Source organism: Lithobates pipiens, unplaced genomic scaffold (assembly GCF_037356315.1).
Source record: "Lithobates pipiens isolate NorthernLeopardFrog02 unplaced genomic scaffold, aLitPip1_a1.2 Scaffold_18, whole genome shotgun sequence".
NCBI classification, from domain to species: domain Eukaryota; kingdom Metazoa; phylum Chordata; class Amphibia; order Anura; family Ranidae; genus Lithobates; species Lithobates pipiens.
Window position 1 is genome coordinate 559273222 of NW_027507758.1, and position 23073 is coordinate 559296294.

General features: G+C 40.2%; 1 protein-coding gene across 1 annotated transcript in view; it reads right to left on the reverse strand.

Moving 5' to 3' along the window:
- Positions 1-3273: 3273 nt before the first annotated feature.
- Positions 3274-23073, reverse strand: part of CDC5L (cell division cycle 5 like) — an 85364-nt gene continuing 65564 nt past the window's right edge. The window contains exons 15-16 of the mRNA XM_077488956.1: positions 10583-10795; positions 3274-5131 (exon numbers count right to left, since the gene is read on the reverse strand). Coding sequence (XP_077345082.1) covers positions 5027-5131; positions 10583-10795 — 318 coding nt within the window. The 3' untranslated portion in view covers positions 3274-5026. The remainder of the gene's footprint in view (positions 5132-10582; positions 10796-23073) is intronic.

Below are 23073 nucleotides of genomic sequence, written 5' to 3' on the forward strand. Positions count from 1 at the left end.
AAAAAAAAGATTGATCGGTGGGTATGCCCAACATTAGAATACCTCCCTTCATCCACCTACTTCTAATGATGGGCATAGGCAAGTTATGCCGCATACACACGGTCAGACTTTTCTACGGGCAAGCCTCCGTAGGAATTTCGACCGTATGTACGCGGCATTAGGAACAAAATCACTCCTCCGCCCCTGCTGCCCCCATGCTTCGCCATATACGCTCTTTTTTTTTTTTTTTAACTGTGGTGGTGAAATCACCTCCTACAGCGTTGGAGTCATGGCTTTATGTATCGTGGGAGCAAACGCTGTTGCTGTCAAGATAAATAAATCCGTGCTGCAACTGAATGACGTACCTGCTAAGCAAATTATGGTTAACATTAAAACAAAGTAACATTACAGTATAACAGTAAGACCATACCATACCTGCAAAGCAAATACCAAAAAACAAAAAAACAGTAACATTGTTTAACACAACCTGTGCCTAAAATATCTATGCCGAAGCATGGGGCATCCTCCCGCAAAAAAGTTATGCCGCGTACACACGGTCTGACTTTTCTACGGGCAAGCCTCTAAATCCGCGCTGCAGCTGAATGGAGCACCTGAAAACAAAAAAAATGGTTAACAAAACACAGTAAACAGTAAAGTATAAAAAATTACATACCTGAAAAGCAAGCATGATAAAACATAATAAAACATTGCAGACTAGAATATAGCAGACAGAGCAACAATAGAGAGAATAGAGAGAGAGAGAGAGAGAGAACACTAAAACAACTTTATTTTATATATTTTTTTTACACTTTTTTTGTAACTGTAATTGTAACAACTAACAGTTCGGGTCTCTCAAAATGCGATGGCATCTTGGGAGACCCGGTGTAAGTGTGTTCTAATCTGTGAAATGCTGTACCCTACACTCGTACGCTACGCTGTACCCAAAACAGTGACACGCTCTTGTAATAATTGTCCACGTACAAGTGGTACCCCTTTCTGAATAAGGGTGACACCAAGTTCCACACTATCTTGCGAGCGCTCCCTATGTAATCTGGGCAGTCGTCCGGCTCTACGTAACTATCTTTTCCCTCATAAACCGTAAAGCTCCATAAATAGCCTGTTGCCCTGTCACAGAATTTATAGAGCTTGATCCCGTATCTGGCACGCTTGCTGGGAAGGTACTGTTTGAAAGACAAGCGGCCAGAAAATTTAATCAGGGACTCATCAACGCAGACAACTTGATCGGGAGTAAACAAGGCTGCAAAACGTTGGTTGAAGTGGTTTATGAAAGGCCAAATTTTGTAGAACCGATCGTATTCAGGGTCTCCACGAGGATGACAAAGTTCATAGTCATTGAAGTGCATGAACCGCAAGATCTGCTCGTATCGTTTCCTGGACATGGAGGCAGAGAACACAGGCATATGGTCAATTGGGTGCGTGGACCAATACGTCCGCAACGTCATGAATTTATGCCCATGTTGAGGAAAAGGCCCAGAAAGGTCTTAAATTCGGAAACTGTAATTGGTTTCCAATCTCTGGCAAGGGAAGGCAACTGGGGATTAGCAGCGATGTGTTGACCAGCATATAAATTAGTTTGGTCCATATTAGATCTATAGAGATTTTCCATGAAAAACAACAAATAAAAATCAAGTGGCGTAAAATCAGCTGTCTCCACCTGAATAACGGGTTGGCCAGTGAATGGGGGAAGTACGGGTTCTGCAGAAGTGGTGGGCATCCAATCAGGATTGGCGAATTTTGCAGGAAGGACACTATGGGAAGGATGGGCCTGTCTTTGTCTTCTTCTTAGTGGCAGCGGGACACTACTTATGCTTGAACTGCACTTATGGGACTCCTCACGTCACCAAGTGTTACTTCCGTGCTGGATGTACTAGGCCGCTGGTGCTTGCCAGTTCACCGGAATAGCGGCGCTAGTACTGACTCTCTGCTCCATACGAGGGGCCTGCAGTTCTTGCACCTCAACAACATCAGATCAGGATCGGGTACACCTGAACTTAACAGGGACCTCACCTTCATCGCCAGAGCTATCTGTCATGGAGCCGCTGGCTACAGGATCGTATTCTGAGCCTGAATCTGACAGATGAGTGACCTCCTCTTCACTATCTGTCATGCTCAGAAACGTGTAGGGCTCTTCACTAGTGTACCTTTGATTTGCCATTTTGGGCTCTAAATTTACTGGTACAACTAGTGAGATTCACAGGTTAAAAACAAAAAAAAGGCACCTAGGCCGTCAGCAACTGTATAAAACGCTACCAAAAAAAAACGTAGCAATCGCAGGGATCAGGCCTGAATGTGCGAAACGCTGCAGATGTGTGTTGTGTTTTGTAATTGACAGTGATCAATACTACACTTGGGTGGGCTGGTCTGGGCGGAGGGGCAAAACGCAGGTATCTGGGCTGACCCCACTAACAATGCGTTTTTTGGAACCCTAAACTGCTGGGGATGCTAGTATAGATCTTATCAGATCAGATATTAATCTGTTCAGATACTATACCACCAAGGGAGGTGTATGCTTTGCGCGTGGGTGTTAGCGGTACTGGCACTAACCTGACGCTGCCTGGGGCGACGCAGACCCTAAAACCTAATTGATATCACCCGCCGGGCGATCAGGGGGTTAAACCTTTATTGGGTAATAAATGGCGGGTGCCCTGATGCTATAAAAAGAAAACTAGCCAGCGTCACCCGTAACACTTATACGGTGATATGGGCTGGTTTACAATTTTCCTGTTTGGCAGTTTCCGGTTCCCTGTAGGCAGCAGTATAGCCCATTATTACAGGTTCTTCTATAGCACTGTTAATTTTTCAAGATATATAGTGTACATTCACATCAGTCTCTGCCCTCAAGGAGCTTACAATCTAAGGTCCACAAGTCACATTTTTATATTATATATATATATATATATATATATATATATATATACACACACACACATACACACACATACATACACACACACACACACACACACACACACACACACACACACACACAAAAAACACTAGGGCCAATTTAGATTGGAACTAATGAACCTACCAGCATGTCTTTGGAGTGTAGGAGGAAACTCACGCAGGCACAGGGAGAACATGCAAACTCCAGGTAGGTAGTGCTGCCAGGCAGAAGTGCTAACCACTTAGCCACTGTGGTTCCAATTGTATTTAAATTCCTGAACCCCTCAGTGGATGAGAAAGAAAATGTGCTCAGTAGCTATACAACTAAAGGTGCTTTCAGAATCTGATAAGCCCAGATATATATAATAATAAAAAAAAATTTAAATATAAACTGAAACCGCATTTACTTTATTATACATTAATATTTATTATACATCAATAACCAGCAGGCAAATAAAACCTCTAAGATTAAAGGATGATCCAACGCTGCCATCATGCACGTTTGGAATGGAATTATAGAATCTTCAACATCAGTAAAAAATAAAAATAAAAATAAAGTAATTCAGCTAGTGAAGTTAGGTGAATGACACCAAGATGAAAAGTATCACTTGACTGCAGCCCATCTGTTTGTGAGCAGATGAAAAAGTAATTCTGGACATAACAAAATAAATTGCATATATAAAATGGTGTAGCTCTAATACTCATACAATGCACCACACTAAATGAATCTAATAAAACAAAAAATGAAACTAAAATAAACATATAATCAAAGTCTTTGTAATGTGTATTAATCCACCGCTGTGCTCCTCAACAATCTTCTCATATAAGCAAGTGTTTCCACCACCAGGTGAATTGTGCTCTCACTCCTATTAATCACAGGCTTATCTTTCTTACAATTTTAGACAATAATCCCCCAGGGATTGATATCGCCTCTCTTATCCTTGGATATGGGTTTCCTCTCTCAAAAGCTTTTCACGTGGACCACATGAAATAAAAAAGCAACTGCATAGTGCTCTCTGTATAAATCATTAAAATAGCCCCATAAAATTGAACTTACAAGAAGTTACATAAAAAAAAAAAAAAAATATAGCATTTCTGGCTCGTGAGCTCACCACGCCACTCAGGCTCTCAGTGGTCACGTAACGATTCAGGGCTGGGCTTCTCCCTCCTACAAGCATGACGCCAATAGTATAGCTTCTTTAGTAGTAGATCCTACTGAAGAAGCCATCCTTTTGGTGACATGCTTATAGGAGGGAGGAGCCAAGCCCTGAATCATTACATGACCACTGAGAGCCCGAGTGGTGAGCTCACAAGCCAGATATTAAGAAAAGCTGTTTTTTATTTAACTTCTTGTAAGTGCAATTTTATGGAGGTATTTTAATAAATGATTTACACAGAGAGCACTATGCAGTTGCCTATTTCATGTGAAAAGCTTTTGCGAGAGGAAAACCATATCCAAGAAGGAGAGAGGAGATATCAATCACAGAGGGATTGGCTGGAGTTGTAAAAAAGATAAGCCTGTGCTTTATACGAGAAGATTGTGAAGGAGCACAGCGGTGGATTAATACACATTACATAGACTTTCATTATATATTTTATTGTAATTTTGAATTTTATCAAATCACAGATTCTTTGAGTATGATACAGTGGAGTGGATTGTATGAAAATAGTGCTGCACCATTTATTTATGCAATTTTCGATTTGTTTGGTGTGGTGAATAACTGATGGTGGTACAGCAGCTATTTCATATCTATTATTGTTCATTAACATTACATTAATATTATTGAGATTTATGTATGTTTTAGTATACAGGTCACCGATTTAGTTTGTTTGCGTTTTAGGATATCAGGTAGCGCCGATTGTTTCACTTTATTTATATAACAAAATAAATGTTCTCTGCTTTATTCATTTCAGGGACAGTCTTTAAACCAAATATGTCTGATCAGTTGACGGCAAATAAAACGGGTTTATGTTTTTATGGGCTATTAAAGCATGGCTCCCCACACGATACAGAACAGTCTTTAGGACACAGCAGACACACACTGTAGCAGTGGGATGTGGTTCCGGCCTTCACTGATCACAGGTAGCAGGAGCTGTACATGCAAAAAAAAGGGCCAATGTCTGGCTAAAACTTATGCGGCTAGTATTTGGATACAGAGCCTTCCTTCTCAAGCAGGAGTTCTGCAAATCTTTGCTGAAGTTCCCTTTCTCTCTCCTCTTGCCGCTGAACATCTTCTTTTAAAAACTAAAAAAAAAAAAAAAAAAAAAAATGGATTAAACATTATTTTAAACTGAATTTATACCATAGTAACACAAATTGTACCTCTGCAACAAACACTTGCAATAATAAAATAGATAAAAATCTAAATTTTTCATATGAGCTTTACCAAATTGCTGTAATTTCAAAGGCCATTTTCATGATTTTTGAATCTGCAGGTTTCATTAAAGCTGAAGTCCGCAAATACTCATCTCTACTTCAGCGATAAGACGTCCGTGAGGTCTCTCGCTGTCATCTTCTCCAAGGATTTCAGGTCTTTGGCCATCTTGATCGGCCAGTGTAGAATAAAGCAACGCCCATGCAGGAGTTCATTCCTTCAGACACCAAAGCACCCACCGTGCCAATAATGTACCCCAAGCTGTGAATGTGCACATTCTAAAAAGGACTTAACAGGCTGCTAAGGTTGGTTCATTGCAGAAAGGAAATACTGTATTATGTCCTTTCTGTACTAAAGAACCTACCTATTCAATGTGTGTATAATTATATATATTATACACACAGTATATACAGTGGGGAAAATTATTTGATCCCCTGCAGATTTTGTAAGTTTGCTCATTTACAAAAGAAATGAAGGGTCTATATTTTTTATCATAGGTATATTTTAAATGATAGAGACATAATATCAACAGAAAATCCAGAACAAAAACATGATACAAATGTTCTAAATTGAGTTGCAGTTTAGTGAGTAAAATATATTTGACCCCCAAGCAAAACATGACTTAGTACTTGATGGCGAAACCCTTGTTGGCAAGCACAGAAGTACAGTGAGGGGGAAAAAAGGTATTTGATCTCCTGCTGATTTCGTAAGTTTGCCCACTGACAAACAAATGATCAGTCTATAATTTTAATGGTAGGTTTATTTTAATAGTGAGAGAACAAAAATATCCAGAAACACAGGTAACGAATTGAGATTAGGAGCACTCTTAAAACTCCTAAGCTCAGCTTGTTACCTGTAGAAAATACACCCATCCACAGAAGCAATCAGATGCCAATCTCTCCACAATGGCCAAGACCAAAGAGCTGTCCAAAGATGTCAGGGACAAGATTGTAGATCTACACAAGGCTGGAATGGGCTACAAGACCATCGCCAAGCAGCTTGGTGAGAGGGTGACAACAGTTGGTGCAATTATTCGCAAATGGAAGAAACACAAAAACAATCATCCCTTGGTCTGGGGCTCCATGGAAGAGCTCACCTCGTGAAGTTTTAATGATCATAAGAAGGGTGAGGAATCAGCCCAGAACTACACAGAGAATCTTGTAAAATGATCTCATGCAGCTGGGGCCAGTGTCACCAAGAAAACAATGGGTAACACACTATGCCGTGAAGGACTGAAAACCCGCATGGCCCCCCTGCTCAAGAAAGCCCATGTACAGACCCATCTGAAGTTAGCTTATGAACATCTGAATGATTCAGAGGAGAACTGGGTGAAAGTGTTGTGGTCAGAGGAGACCAAACTCTTTGGCATCAACTCAACTCGCCGTGTTTGGAGGAGGAGGAATGCTGCCTATGACTCCAAGAACACCATCCCCACCGTCAAACATGGAGGTGGGAACATTATGCTCTGGGGATGTTTTTTCTGACAGTACAACTTCACCACATCAAAAGGGACAATGGAGGGGGCCCATGTACCACCAAATCTTGGGCGAGAACCATTTTTTACACTTCAGTTTCACTTAGAATGCATTAAGATAAAAAAAAAAAAAAAAAATCTTCTGCCTTCACAACCCCTTTAAGAACATATGCATGAGAAATTAGCTTACAAATCTACTTAGAAATAGTGGCTTGAGAAACAGCCTGACCATTGCGAGGACCATCAGGCATCAACCAAACATTTGGTTGCCTTTAAAATCTCCATGGAGGTTGGATACAGTATCTCACAAAAGTATACCCCTCACATTTTTGTAAACATTTTATTAACTTTTCATGTGACAACACTGAAGAAATGACACTTTGCTACAATGTAACGTAGTGAGTGTACAGCTTGTATAACAGTGTACATTTGCGGTCCCCTCAAAATAACCCAACACAGCCATTAATGTCTAAACCGCTGGCAACAAAAGTGAATACACCCCTAAGTGAAAATGTCCAAATTGGGCCCAAAGTGTCAATATTTTGTGTGGCCACCATTATTTTCCAGCACTGCCTTAAGCTCTGGTGAACTCCATGCCCAATGGGGTTAACAGGTTGCCACCGGAGTCCTCTTCCACTCCTCCATGACCACATCACAGAGCTGGTGGATGTTAGAGACCTTGCGCTCCTCCACCTTCCGTTTAAGGATGCCGCACAGATGCTCAATAGAGGCTTCCTTCTGGGACAACAGCCATGCAGGCCAATTTGATGCAGTGTGCGGCGTATGAGCACTGACAGGCTGACCCTCCCCATCCCTTTAACCTCTGCAGCAATGCTGGCAGCACTCCTACGTCTATTTCCCAAAGACAACCTCTGGATATTACGCTGAGCATGTGCACTCTACTTCTTTGGTTGGTCATGCCGAGGCCTGTTACCGAGTGGAATATGTCCCGTTAAACAGCTGTATGGTCTGGGCCACTGTGCTGCAGCTCACTTTCAGGGTCTTGGCAAACTTCTTATAACCTAGGCCATTTTTATGCAGAGCAACAATTCTTTTTTTCAGATCCTCAGAGAGTTCTTTGCCATGAGGTGCCATGTTGAACTTTCAGTGACCAGTATGAAAGAGTGAAAGCGATAACACCAAATTTAACACACCTGTTCCCCATTCACACCTGAGACCTTGTAACACCAACGAGTCAAATGACACCAGGGAGGGAAAATTGCTAATTGGGCCCAGTTTGAACATTTTCATTTAAGGGTGTAGTCACTTTTGTTGCCAGCGGTTTAAGACATTAATGGCTGTGTGTTGAGTTATTTTAAGGGGACAGCAAATTTACACTGTTATACAAGCTGTACACTCACTACTTTACATTGTAGAAAAGTGTCATTTCTCTAGTGTGGAGTGTGGGAGGAAACCCACACATAAATATATATATTATTACTACAATGTGCTCGTTCTTTGTCATATGTTCCAATATGTTTTTGAGTATATACACACTCCGGATGCGGTGATAAGGTCTGCCCGATTAGTAGATTAATGCATCTTAGTTGGAGATGTGTGCTGGATATCATTTAAAAATGCCCCACTATCCATGTAGCTTCTGGCCAATGGGAGATGCAGGGACAGATGGGGTCATCTGTTGCTAGGCTTCTCTGATTGGTTGACAGCAGAGTGGAGGTGATATATAGATTTGTCTATGAATCGTGCCCTCAGTTGAAGTCCGTGTGACGGAAACCGGTCAGAGCGCTGCTTACACAATACTACAGCGGTGGCGCTGTGCGCTCCACAGCCCTCCAAGCTTTAACCAGCAGTGAGAGATACTTCCTGCAGGACGAAAGTGCTTCTGGAAACAGCTGAGTATAGCAAGAGCACCCTCTGCATGTGATGTTGATTACTTTTTATGTGATGTATGCAGCTTTTACCTAAGGAATGATTTTATTTGTATGGGGAAGTTTGTTTGAATAAAAGGTATTACTCTATATGCGAATCTGTTTTGCCTTATATGTTAACCCCCGCATTCCTGGTAAAATATGTTGAGGAGGAAATAGGAAGATTTCTCCGATGTATATTGGATATCTACTTCATGAGAAAAGTCTTTTCCCTTGCACACCTGGTGATCTATGATGAGGATGAGGAAATAAGACACAGCTAATGGTCTGCAAGCTTTGATTGAGTGCCTCCTTACCCAGTTTTTTTCTGAGTTTGCCCACCAGGGGGACTGTGCAAGCCCCCTGAGTTTGCCAGTCTTTACCAACTCTTCATATGAACTGTATATCACTTCGCTATACATCCAATTACGATTTTAAGGTGGATGGGACATTGAGGATTTTCATGATTGGACTAATCTCAGATTTTTTTGCGCTGTTTCAGTAATTTTATTCTCAGCATTTGCAATGCGTTTATATTTTTTAATAACCCTTTGAGATTTTATACGTTTTGACGTTTTAAACAGCAGCTGTATATTACCCTTTTTTTTATATTACTATACTAAAAGGTTATTGTATTATCAGGTATCTGCTTTGCCTGCTCATTTGTTTTGAGGTCAGAATTGGTGCTGAGGTGGGATTTCGTTTTTTTTTTTTTTTTTTTTAACCAAACTTAACCGTCCTGTCCGCGGGCACCTTTTCTGGGAATGGAAACTGGTTATTCATCACTGGCCTGCCATGCTACCACAGGCGTTTTTAGGGCCCATGAGGACCCTGCAAATGGGAAGTGGCCACTTCACTGCCAGCTGTGTTGGCGCCTGAAAAAAACGAAGCTTACACTCTGCAGTCCAGAAGACCCGGGATTTAGCGCGTCGCATGACCAATGAATTAGGCGAGTATTTGAGCCATTTAGGTAGGGCTTTTTTTGGGGGGGGGGGGGGGGGGAATGGGTCATGTTTTGTGTTTGTGTGTGCACATGCATTGGAAGATAAGCCTAGAGATCTGCTTTAACAAAGAGTTCTGGTCTAACAAAATAGCAGGATACTGCTTGCAAACAAGTAGCTGCTGAAATCATTAACATAAAATTCCAAGCAAAAAGTTGTATTTTACTTATCTCAGTTGAAGGGCTAAATAAAAGCTCAGTTTCAGCTGTAATCACATAAACAAACGCCTGCCAGCAATAATAAAAGCATACCACAGACATTTAAAAAATTTTTTAACCAGCTTACAAAAAAGTAATAACAAAAAGAGCAGGATAGTGGGGATTTTGGGTTAATTTGGATAGAATGCAGAAGTTCACTTCTACAATGGTTCTCCAAAAAAGTTTCCACACTTTTTGTAACTATTACATAAAAAAAAAAAAGTTTGGAAACTTTTTGAAGACCCCTTGTATATTCAAGCAGTAAAAGGAGTTGTAAAGGCAGAAGGTTTTTTTTATTTATTTTTTTCTCTTAATGCATTCTATGCATTAAAAAAAAAAAAAAAAAAAAAAAAAAAAAAAAAAAGCAGCCTCTCCAGCAACCCCTAATTTCTTACCTGAAGTCCTTCTCTCTGCAGCAATGTCCACGAGTGCTTTAGCTGTCCCAGACACTCCTACTGAATGGCTGAGACTAAGCAGTGGTGCCATTGGCTCCAGCAGCTGTAAATCAAAACCCGTCAACCAATCAGGAGAGAGGGGGTGGGGCTCCATATCTGAATGGATTCAGGGAGCTCTGACTTGTCTCGGGTGCCCCCTGTAACAAGCTGCTGGCTGAGGGGCACTTGATAGGAGGAGGGGCAAGGAGAGCAGAAGAGGGATCCGAGAAGATGAGGATGTGAGCTGCTCTGTGGAAATTTAGCTGCACAGAGGAGGTATTGCCTGTTTGTTTTTGTTTTAAACGAGCCTTTACAATCACGCCATGAACACACAATCCTGTATTTACCTCTATCCTCCTGGGGATGGCGATATCCTCGTGCCTCTTCAGCTCTTCAAATGTCTTGTACTCTAAGTTTGCCTGCTCGTACTGATCCCAGATCTCATTGAGCTGTTTGATAAGTCCCATGGCTCGCGACTGATAGCCGCCAAGTAAAATTTTTAGTTTCTTCTCCATCTTGGCTGCTCTTTTGGCTTCTGCTGTCATGTGAGCCCTGTTAATCTGAAAAAAAAAAAAAAAAAAAAAAACAACCATTCATTTAGACAGCAGTCTTCGTGAAAATATATATGAACAAAAATTCCTTATCAGAAACTGGACGGCTGCTGGACAACTCCAAAGAAAAATAAATAAAAACACACAACACACGTAGTAGATTTGGTACTAAAAATATTACAAATAATGTCTACAGACAAGATTGCTTAATCTGGTTATACTTGATGTGGTTAACTGTAACCTGTTAGCTGTCACGCAATGATTATCTGCTGCATCCTCATGACTCTGAATCAATGCGTATAAAGTGTAATGCAAAGTACTAAATCAAATAAAACAGTTATTCGAAAAAAAAAAAATATTACAAAATAGTTAAACTAGATATAAATCCAATCACTCAACACTTACATAAGCTTTAAATAAAAAGTCAAAGAAATTTCAAATGTGATATGCAAGCTTTGAAATCTGCAACTTTCATTACAATAGCAGCAGATGATGCTGCCGTGAAGCTCATTTTGCAGACACTTCCTTTTAAAAAGTGATGCTTTGTCCCCGTCTCCCAACTGTGCTCCTGCTTTGTCACATCTTCCAATGGACACACAAGTGGTCTTTTCAGAACACATTTAGCAGAATGGGAAGGCATCAGAGACACTGCTGTCTTCATCAGGCATGCATGACAACAGGACGTGGCTAGAAAGGTGTCAGGAGATCAGCAGCACTGAGATGCAACAAAGAATAAAAAAAGGTGAAATATAAAAACATGATCATGATATATTAAACAGAAACTGTCCTCTTTAGAGGCATTCAGAATACAGAATAAGCAGTGTGTACAGAAAGCTTCTACAAAGCTATTAAGAGTTTAGTAAGCTCCGAGCAGCTTTGCTAAAGGTCTTTGAAGCAAACTACTGCTCTAGTTTGGGGATGCTAAACACAGGCCTTAAAGCAGAACTACATTTCATCTGAGCACCAAAAACCCTACTCAATTCATTTTTAACCACTTTCTGACCACACTATAGCCAAAAGACAGCTACAGCGCAGGCTTCCAGTACCTGGAGGGTGTCAATGGATGTCCTCCCGTGATTGTCGAGTCCTTTGGGCTCGGGCCCAATCGGCTGCAGTGCTGATCCATGTATTCTGACAGAGTATAAGTCCCTTATGTCAGAATACAATAGCTCAGTGGAGAGGATTCCATCTTCCACCTTGCTTGTGTGGATAATAAATACAGTAGCTCATCAAAAAAAAAAAAAAAACTGAATCTATAGCTAGCGTCATTAGGAGTGCTGTCACTTAAAGTGTTATTAAAGTCAAAAAAAAATTTTTTTAATTAACAAACATGTTATACTTACCTGCTCTGTGCAGTGGTATTGCTCAGAGCGGCACCAGTCCTCCTCTTCTGGGGTCCTCGGCGGCAATCTCAGCTCCTCCTCTTTTGAGGGACTACCATAGCTAGCCGCTGGCTATGGGGAGATCGTACTATGCGTGCTCCCGACCTGTGTCTATTTAGGGCCAACTCCCACTTCTTCACTGCATTTGATTGACAGCTTGCTCCAATGTGTAAAGAGGAAATTAAAAGAGAATAGATGCAGCCATGCACAGCGCTGATCTCTTGTCCCATCTATTCTCCTTCACACAGGGAATGGGAGCACAGAGAAAAATTGAATTTTTTTTTTTTTACCTTAACGCAAACAACGCATTAAAGTAAAAAATGTTTTTAGGTTTAGTAACCCTTTAAAGTGGGAGTAAACCCTTTCTTTTTTTACTTGTACCTACAGGTAAGCCTATAATAAGGCTTATCTGTAGGTACAGTGAATATCTTCTAAACCTGCATGGTTTAGGAGATCGTCACACTGCATTCACTCCAGGGCTCCGTGCCACAGTCTGATGGCTGCGCACATGCGGGGGAGTGACGTCATCGTAGCACAGCTAATCAGACGGCCAGAGGACATGAACCCGGGAAAGAAGACCAGATGATGATAGAAGCCCTGTCAGTGGTGACAGCGGGCGGCTGGAGGGCTTTTTTACGGAATGTATCATAAGGGTTTAAAGAAAGCATCTTGCACATAAAACTGCCCCTGTATGCAAGTCAGAAATCAGCACTAGGATGCAGACACAGCTTGACGTGTTTCAGTCTACTGTTCGTTCAAACCTCTTCAGACAGCCGTGATCCTGCTGCACGTCACAGAAGGCCATTCACAGTACAATTGCACAACTTCTCCAGCATAATAAATGAGGTTTGGTTGTCTGCAGATATTCTGACGAACGAACCGTATGAACAACTGTCAAGCAAAAACACAGAGCCAAATGAAATAGAGGCTAAAAGTTCACCGCCATACAATCTGAATATGTTAGGCGTAAAGATGCATTGAGACGTGCACAGGATTACATAAAGGCCCTTTGTGACTGCTCTATATTTGGTTTCACAGAATGCAAATTCATACGGACTGTTATTTTAAAATGAGCAAGAGAACGATTCCTGGAGGGTCATCTTCAGAACAAGGCCTGCTTTCTGAAGAAACACAGAAGATCCAGGCCAGCTTCTCTTAACCACGGTTCTGTAGAACCCTAGGGGTTTCTTTAAGGGGCTAAGGGTTTTTTGAGCAATAAAGCACTTTCTGCATCTCCGATAGATAAAAAGGTCATTGTTGTCAATAGTTACCTATCTGTAAGGGAGGGATTATTCCCAATGACCACAATATGTAAGGAGTATTCTTCTCGCTGACCACCAATGTACTGTACTGGAACATGAGCTGTAATATAGTAATTATCAGTAAGAGCTCACGGAGACCAGAAAAGGTTTTTCCAGGTTAAACAAGTTGAGAAAGACAGAGAACTGGTCTGCTTCCAACTGCCAGAGCACAGTTTAAAGAGACACTGATGCTTTCCCATTCAGGGCAAAGTGACCATGCCACCTGGCAACCACCCTACGGCAATGTACATTAACCAAACCACCATGAATCACAGCTGCAAGAGTCCACCATGAGTTCTCAGCTTAACAGGTGAATGGTGTCACTACCTCACTTTCTCCAAATGAGAGTTGGAGCCAATAGGCCACCCAGTCCTAAGAACACGTTTCCCTATATTCAAAAGCCACGCTCCTAGTGTTATTATCTTATTTAGATATTTTTTTTACCCCATTCTATGTGGGGGTTGTTTTCAAATCCCCCATAGAAATTGTCTCCCTCTTTGGTTCTGGTCTGGTTCTTGTCTTCAAGTGGCTCCATCCCCTCTACAGGGATCCATGAAGCCAATGTGCAAGTAGAATCCAAAAGAAATGCATGAAATGACTGATAAAGTTCATACAATGGTGCAAAAAAATATTAGTTGACAGACGATGTGCGTGAGATCCAACTGTCACCAACATGCTTTATCATCAATTGTAAGATGGACTCTTACCAGAATTAGCGGACTCTGTCACAGAGTCAAATACGCTCAGATAAGTGAATGATCAACAATCACAGATTTTTCCAGAAACAGATGCTATTCAATGATCCCAATAGAAGACAAATGGACGTAGGGCATTGTATACAAGTGGCTGAACAACCACTAGGATTGTTCCTATGGTGAAGGAAATTGGGTATTGGTATTTGATCATCTCTACTTTTTTTGTTTTTTTGCGCTATAAGCAAAAAGACCAACAATTTCATAAAGAAAAAAAAATAAAAAATAAAAAAAAAAAAAAAAAATTATATATATATATATATATATATATATATATATATTGTGGCGGATAAATTGGACACTGACTTTTTGGGGGTCCAGTGACACTAGTGAGCACCTCAGTGCTAAAAAATATGCACCGTCATTGTACTAATGGCACTGGGAAGGGGTTAACATCAGGGGCGATCAAAAAGCCAACCATGTCTAGCTGGTGTTTTACTACAGTGTGAGAGGTACTTTTACTAAGGGAATGCATACATCTGTGCCCCTGCTGTGCAGGAACACAGGATCCATGCCTTCCGTACTGATAGAACAGCGATCTGCTATGTTTACAAATCACCATTCTACCTGTTTACCAAAAGCTCAGCGGGTGTCCCGGGGAACATCAGGTCTGTGGGAACCGCCGATCAGGTTCCGCTGTGTAGAATGGGAGAGAGCCTCAGGCGGTGCACAGTTGCACCAAAGACTTGAGAAGTGCAGGATCACACACACATTATATAGATAATATTATATATATATATATATATATATATATATATATATATATTAAAATATTAACGGGTTAATTGGCGCTACCTAAAAAAAACAGGTCTCCACCGCCGCTGAAGACGTCTATGACGAAACGCGTCCGACGGAACCACGCCGTTACGTCACTTCCGGGTTGCCGTTGGTGTTCTGGTACGCAGGTGGAACGCAAACCGCGTATCTATCACACGGTCCCCGAAGGAAGGATTTCTTTTTGCTCTCGAACACTACGGAAAGGGCCCTATTCCAGGGGGAACACAGCCGTGATCTACCACCTCTATAGGGAGGTTTGTTCTGGTTTCATGAACTATTGTTTCCACTTTTCCGTTTGTGTTCTTAATGATACTACATATGGTCTATGGTAGTTTCTGGGGTTAATCCGGAACTTTTTAGGGGAGATTATCCTACTAACCCCCTGATTAACTGTGGTTCTACAATATAGCCCACTTTATGAGAATTGTGGCCATTGTGAACATCTTTTATTTTTTTGGTTGTTTATTTTTATTTTTTATTTTAGATTTTTTGCTGTGCTGTTTTTGCCTCTCATATATATTTTTATTTATTGTGCCAATAAACCATTTTTATACGGATTACACTATGGAGGCTTCCATTTTTTTCTCATGAGGACTTGTGGATTCCAAGTTGATACAGGCTCGGGCATCTACCACTAAATAAAGAACGGGATATCTGGAGATTGATTCTTAAGGCGCATAACCCCTGTAGGGGTATCTACCTCTGGTGAGTAGGATTCCTGGTGGGGGAGCACAGAAGTCACAGTGAAGACTGAATAGGAAGCACAAAAGTCACGTTAAGGATTTTTTTAGGATCCCTTGGACTAATACCATTGAACTTATATAAAAAAAATGTTGGGACTGATTTTCTTATATATATATTTTCCATTTTGCATATTTTTTATATATATATTTTTTGTAACTTATTTTCAGATTCTATTTTTTATTTTATTTTTATTTTTAATTTTTAATTTTCATTTTTATTTCACTATTTTCACTTTAGGTGTTATTGCACTTCGCACATGTTTTTTAGCTTTTATCGCAAAAAGGTTTTGTATTACTGTATTTTCATTTTTTGTATGCACTAATACACACACAATTTTATTTTTAACCGTTTGGGTTCTGGGGTGTGAAACGTTCACACTTTCAGCTATTTGACCTACACATATAATTTTCTTTTTGGTTTCCACTATACACTGATCTAATATCAATATTGTTTGAGGTGTATGTATATATATATATATATTTTTTTTTTTTTGCCATTACACACTGGTGGGTACACTTATGTGACCCCAGGTTGTTCACTAGTGTACGGGACTTTAAATATATATATATCTTTATCACTTTACACTGATAAAGGGTTCTTCATTACTGTTGCTAATAGGCCTATCACTGTATGTATTTTGTCGCATCTCAGGCGATTTGATCTTTAATCACATCAGGTTGTACATGTAGTCTGGTACATGTGGTTTTTTGGCCTGTATTTTTAACATACTTGAGAATGTGTGTTTGAATATATATTCTTTAAGGAAGTATCCTGGCTTGTTCTAACACCATTAGTTCCTGATATTTCTGCTGTTTTGTAGTATTAATTTATAATGGGTTTGATTAGTAATCCCCGTCATTAGCAATTTATGTTTTGGGACCTTTTTTCTATGGTGGCCCACAGATTTATTAAATTTATTGTTTGATTTAAACCTTTCTTTGGGCGGAGCTGGGGCTTTTTATGGTGTCCTGGCTCTTTAGGTGATTCTGGGTTTGCCAATATACAGTGTCATTAGAAGTAGGTTGAGAGGGAACACTGGGCTTTTTGTAAGACCGTGTCCTGCCTCTCCATTCATTTATTCTCCATAAGACCCTTTTGTAATGGAGACCTGTTTTTTAGGTAGCGCCAATTAACCCGTTAATATTTTAATATTTTCACTCTTTAAAAGGAACCCTATTAAGGGGTTTCCTTCTGTCCGGGGGGCAGCAGCCTATGTAGTGTTTTTACATGCAGGTACGTCATATTCATACAGAGCTTTTTATTTGATTTGGTTTAAGCCTCTCCTGGTGCTGAATAGCGCGGTTTTTATATAGATCTTTATTTTTCATATATATATATATATATATATATATATATATATATATATATATATATATATATATATATATATATATATATATATATATATATATACACACACACACACACACATACATACATGATCCGTAGCTGCCCTGTAGCAGTAAAACTGCTATAGGGCGGCCGGCAAGTGGATAAATGTAAGGCATTGCGCCTTATTGGAGAAGCAGTGTTGTCTTTTGATTCACTTGATGCTGAAAAAGTTACAGTACATTTCAACATATGGACCTTTGCTGTACACAAGTCTCAGACCGAAATGGTTGTCCATTATAAGTGGAAAGCCCCTTTAAAACCATCACCCAAAAAGAACATTTATTGCTGCGAAGGATATTTCCAGGAGACACGAGGACCCTGTTTACTGGAAGACCTCCCTAGGCAGGAGTGAGGAGGCAGATAAGAGGCCTTTGTCTTCATACACGTGAAAGGCACACGGTTCTTTGCCAGGCTTCTCTTCTCATAAATTGCTAATAGCGAAACCCTTGCCAGAAGCAGGATCACACCCGGACTCCAATACCTTCCAGATGCTTCCATAGATCAGCCTGGAAAGCCATTGTGTCAGAACTGGCTGCTGATCCTGGAGTCTTAGGTCTCACCAGCCAGAAATAGGCATGGGCCGCACATAGGACGGGGGTAGGAGAGACACAGCTGTGATTGTATATTCATGCAGATGGATTGCTGCTTCTGTTCACCTGCCCAGACTAGAGCAGAAACAATGGACAGCATGCTCCAAATTTCCACCGACACGCTGAGCAAGAAAAACTGTTACATGGTACTGAAAGTTCACCTTCCAGTAACTTTACAAGCCTGTATAAATACACTTCTATGTCGCAATATTCAGCAAAAGTTTCATTTCCCAATAAAGTTTTACTTTTTAACATTCAAAAGCAGTTTATGAGCGCCATGCAAGTGGCTTTACCTAGGCTGAGATGTCATCAGTTTGTCAAACATGACTCCCTCCTTCTGACGAGAAAAATAGATGAAGGCATTGTCAGGGGGGTAGTGTGATCTCTGAGAAATAGGAAGGTTGCTATATTATTGGGTGCTACAGGCAGGAGTTGACACCCGTACTCCAATGTACACGATTGTGATTTACATATGGATCCCTCACATGCAGTGATTCTGGACCTCAGCTCTGGGCACAACAGCCTACCACTGAGAGCAGCTCTATGATAGATACCAGTGTTAGCGGTGTTTTATCAACTTCTAGAAAAAAATAAAAAATAAAAAGGAGGCTTATTCCAATAGGAGATTCCCTTCCTGTGTTTTCTGGATCAGTCCTAATACAAGCGTGGGACAGCTACAGACTCAGGTTGGCCAAAGATGTATTTCAGCCAGTTTAATAGGGAGCAGCAGAATCTGAATCCATGTGTTGCTCATTGCTCAAGGAACCCTTAGGAATCTCTAGAGGAACGCTACGGTTCCACAAAATCTGGTTGACAAAGACTGCGCCAAACCAAACTCTTTAACTCCTCCTAAACGAAACCCCTCATACTTCAACCCTTTTCTGCTGTAGAAGTTTTTTTTCTTCAAGGCCAAGTTCATATTTTGGAACATGTGTTCTATCCCTATTTAGGGTGGACCGTGTAAAATGTTCCATCTTCTGCGGCCAGTTCCCTTGATCCCACTTTCAGTGTCACATCAGACCGAGGATCTTCTCTCCAGACCCACCCACATGGCCATGTCATTCATTCACAGTTTTCCTGTGAATAAATGAACTACGAGTACCATCATCCACCACTGATGGTTTGTAATTTTGAATGAACTGCAAGGGCGCTGGTCAGCGCTCTCAGTTCAGTTCATTCACAAACCCTGCAGCTTTCAACAGACGGCCCCATAAGAATGTACAGGCAAAAAGCAGCAGGGCTCATCTACAGAAGCCTGACATTGCACCCCTGATCCACTGATCAGGGGTGCAATGCTTTCCAGGCTCTCTAGGGAAAAAATAAATGCACTTTTTTCTGCACCTTTTGTTATTTTAAAGAAATAGCCATTTGTGTCTATGCGCAAAGTGAATGTAAATGGGAGTGACTTTATAATTATAAATTTGCTGCTGTACCTGAAGGGTTCTAATAAGGAAACTGGCAAGATCCACATCCCTTTAGATGTGATTTCCCTTTGGGAGTATCTCACCAAAAATTTGATTTTTGTTGCAGGGAATACCCAAAATCTGATTTGTATCTTAGTGTAGACATCTGGGAAAATCAGTGAGCCAAACACACACCAGCAGGAAATTACATTTCTGGGGGGCTAATTGTACATAAAAAAAAAAAAAACAATTATAAATAATTATTTTTCTTATCTCCCACAAACATGGACTTGCCCTTCAAAGACCTAAAAGATTACAAATGTGGACACATTTGTTAGTATCCTTACAGCTCATTGAAACAATGGTTAATTCCTCCTGAAAAGTGATGAAATTAGAAGCAATTGTCCTGTGTACTGTCTGTCCGTTTCTCACGTGTTTTAGACTACATTCACATGAACACAACAGTCACTAAACTAAAGTTCAGGTACTACTACTGAATGATATAAGCTGAAGCTTTTTTAAAAAACACTATAACCAAATTAATTACCATTTCAGGAATTTATGCATGCAGACATGTTAAAGTGATAGATAAGGGGGGAGTTGCAATACCTAATCCAAGATTATATTTTATCACATCACAATTACAACACTGGCATGGCTGGGAGATACTGGATATGCAGGACCCTGCACAGAAGATATCACAATTTAAAAAACACCCTTTAGTTCAACTAATAGCAGCTCACCACTTTTACAATAAAAGAAAATTTACTTTATTTGATTCATAGGGTATTATGGGGAGCAGTCCAAACTATCACTCAACATAAGGGCTATACGAAACATATGCCACAACTACTACCTTTATGAACTGAATAAACTTTTGGAATATTTCTGTATCAGTTATATGAAGGGAATGTTTTACTTCCTTTTGATATATTAAAAGACAACTATTAGTTAAACAAAAACTTCTACCAATATCTTCAAATACGCCATGCTTTACAGATTCAGACCTCGAAAATTCAACTACAGTATAAATATTCTAAAATCTTAACAAGGGCAACTTCAGTTTCTTGCATGAAACGAGGATTAATAGGTGATCTTTATTCAAATTTACAATCAGAGAACACGGAAAAACATGAAAATAGTTTTGTAAGGTGGAAGAGACACGGGATCTAGAGGAATAGAATAGAATAGACATGTGCCCTGGAAACACTTCCCAGGACATCCCGCTAACCCTCCCAAAAGCCATCTCAGCTTTTTATTATACATAGGGCCCATTACACCCCACAAAAACTCTATGCTTGGTGAAAATACACAACTTCATTATGCCCGCGATGCTCACCATTTAATGGTTCTCTTATTCACATGCTTTGGCGAAGTCCAAAGCTTCATCGTGACTGGGAAAAGATATTTGTAACCCTAAATGTATTGTGCTTCACTGAAATAACAGGAACGCCTAAAAACTTGCACTACTGGGAATCATTTCTGATGGAACGTTGCCAGTAGACAAGCACACTATGTGGATAAGATCCCTTTATTTAGCACGTAAAGTTGTTTTAAAAAAATGGTCATCTGCTGATCCTCCAACCGATAAACAACGGGTTGAGAAACTTAATTACACACTCAAAAGAGAAAAATTAACATATAAACAGAGGTACACCCCAAAGGTTTGGTAAAATATGGTCATGCTGGATAGACCCTAGTAATCAACTATATGATCGTTTACCTAGTGGAGAGGAGTGAGGTAGAAGAGTTAGATGGGGGCAAATAGTAGAAGTAGAGGAGTGAGATGTAGAAGAGACTAAATTAGTAAGCGATAGAAATATATCTTGATGCTGTATAGAGGAAGCTGCCATGGTTTAAAGTTTGAAATTATCGTTGAACAACTTGCTGAGTAAAATGTATCTACGTCTCTGTTTTATTTTGTATACGTTAAGTTATTTTAGTCCGAGAGGTACCAGGTTTATTTATTTGTTTTCTGTGTTTTCCTATGTTTTTCGTGGATTAATGTGACATATCTGCATGTATGTTTAATAATAATAATAAAAAAAATTACTTGATTCAAACTTCACTACTAAAATAGTTTACAGCAATACTTTATAAATAAAACCTTTTCACGACTGAGTGTGTGAAGTTGACATTTTTGTTATAAAATCAGCATGCTCGATTTCTTTGAAAACATTTTTCAGCACACTGCGATCAAAAGGTTGACTAGGCCATCTTTATGTAGAGAAACAATTTTTTTTTCAGATCCTCTAAGAGTTCTTTGCCATGAGGTGCCATGTTCTACTTACAGTGACCAGTATGAAAGTGATGACAACAAATGTAACACACCTGCTCCCCATTCACACCTGAGACCTTGTAACACTAATAGGTCATGGCATCAGGGAGGGAAAATGGCTAATTGGGCCAAATTTGGACATTTTTACTTAGGGGTGTACTCACTTTTGTGGTCAGTGGTTTAGACATTAATGGCTGTGTGTTGAGTTATTTTGAGGGGACAGCAAATTTACACTGTTATACAAGCTGTACACTCACTACTACTAAATAATAAAATATTTACAAAAATGTGAGGGGTGTGCTCACTTTTGTGAGAATATTTTTTTACATAGGATATTTTTTTCCTATTTTCGGGGAAGCACAATTTTATCTATATCTCTCTAATAGATAGAGATATATCTATATATATATATCTATATATATATCTATATCTATATATCTATATAGATATCTATCTATATATCTATATCTATCTATCTATCTATATAATAAAAATCGTGCTTCCCCGAAAATAAGACTGTCTTCTATAATTTTTTGGCTACTACATTTATTCAAATATAGGCATGTCATCATGACAATCGCAAAGTGGTTGCGACCCAAAAAATTTTTTTTTATACTATATATATATATATATATATATATATATATATATATATATATATATATATATATATATATATATACACACATATACATATACATACACACATATACATACACACATACACACACTGATCCTCTAAAGCAGGGGTGCCCAACCAGTGCCCTCTGATGTGGCCCGCTGTGCCCTCTTATGTGGCCCTGCAACCTCCTGCTCTGGGATGGCAGGTTGGCAAGCCCAGATCGTGGATTGCCGACCCGCCCATTCCAGAGCATCAGTGTTGTGAATGAAGCCAGCGGTAGAGGAAGCAAATGGCTGTAGAGCAGAGGCGCATGAGCCTGTACAATGCTCCTGTCCCAGGCAAGGCGATACCATATGCATTCTGCCTGTTGCAGCAACAGCCAGCGATAACTGAATGGAAGACTGTCTTAAAAGTATGTTTATTACTAAAATCACAGTGTATATATGGACATATCTGCAGTGGTTACTGGGCTGTTTTCAAACTGATCGCGCACTGCGCTCCACCTGCGGGTTACCTGCACTGAGCCATAAACTTCTATTAGCTGTGGGTTTGGTGAGCTTTCAAAAAGTGCACCACACCTGCAGGCTATAATAGAAGTCAATGGCAATGTGCAGCAAAGCTGCAGGAAAGCCACAGGTGCCCTGCTCTGCGCCCATGGTGTGGGTAAACCGCAGAGCATCGGATGTGAAAGCAGCCTTAGGCCCCTTTCACACGATCAGTCCCAACCCAATCAGATCATCCATTCACCTCTATGGAGCAGCAGATGTAAACTGACTACCTCCAATCCGAACCGCTAAAAAAAATAAAAAATAAGAGGTTCCGTCCCCTTCCATCTGGGGGGGGGGGGATCAGATTGGAGGGCACATAGAGCAGAACGGGCTGTATCTGAGTCCGCTTTACATATGCGGAGTGGACACGGACCTGTCATCCACCCGCTGTTCTCATTGTGGCCCACGACGGATTACCAAGTTGCTTAAGTGGCCCTCGCTCTTCAAAAGGTTGGTCACCCCTGTTTTAAAGCATGAAAGCATAGTGCTTGTGCTGAG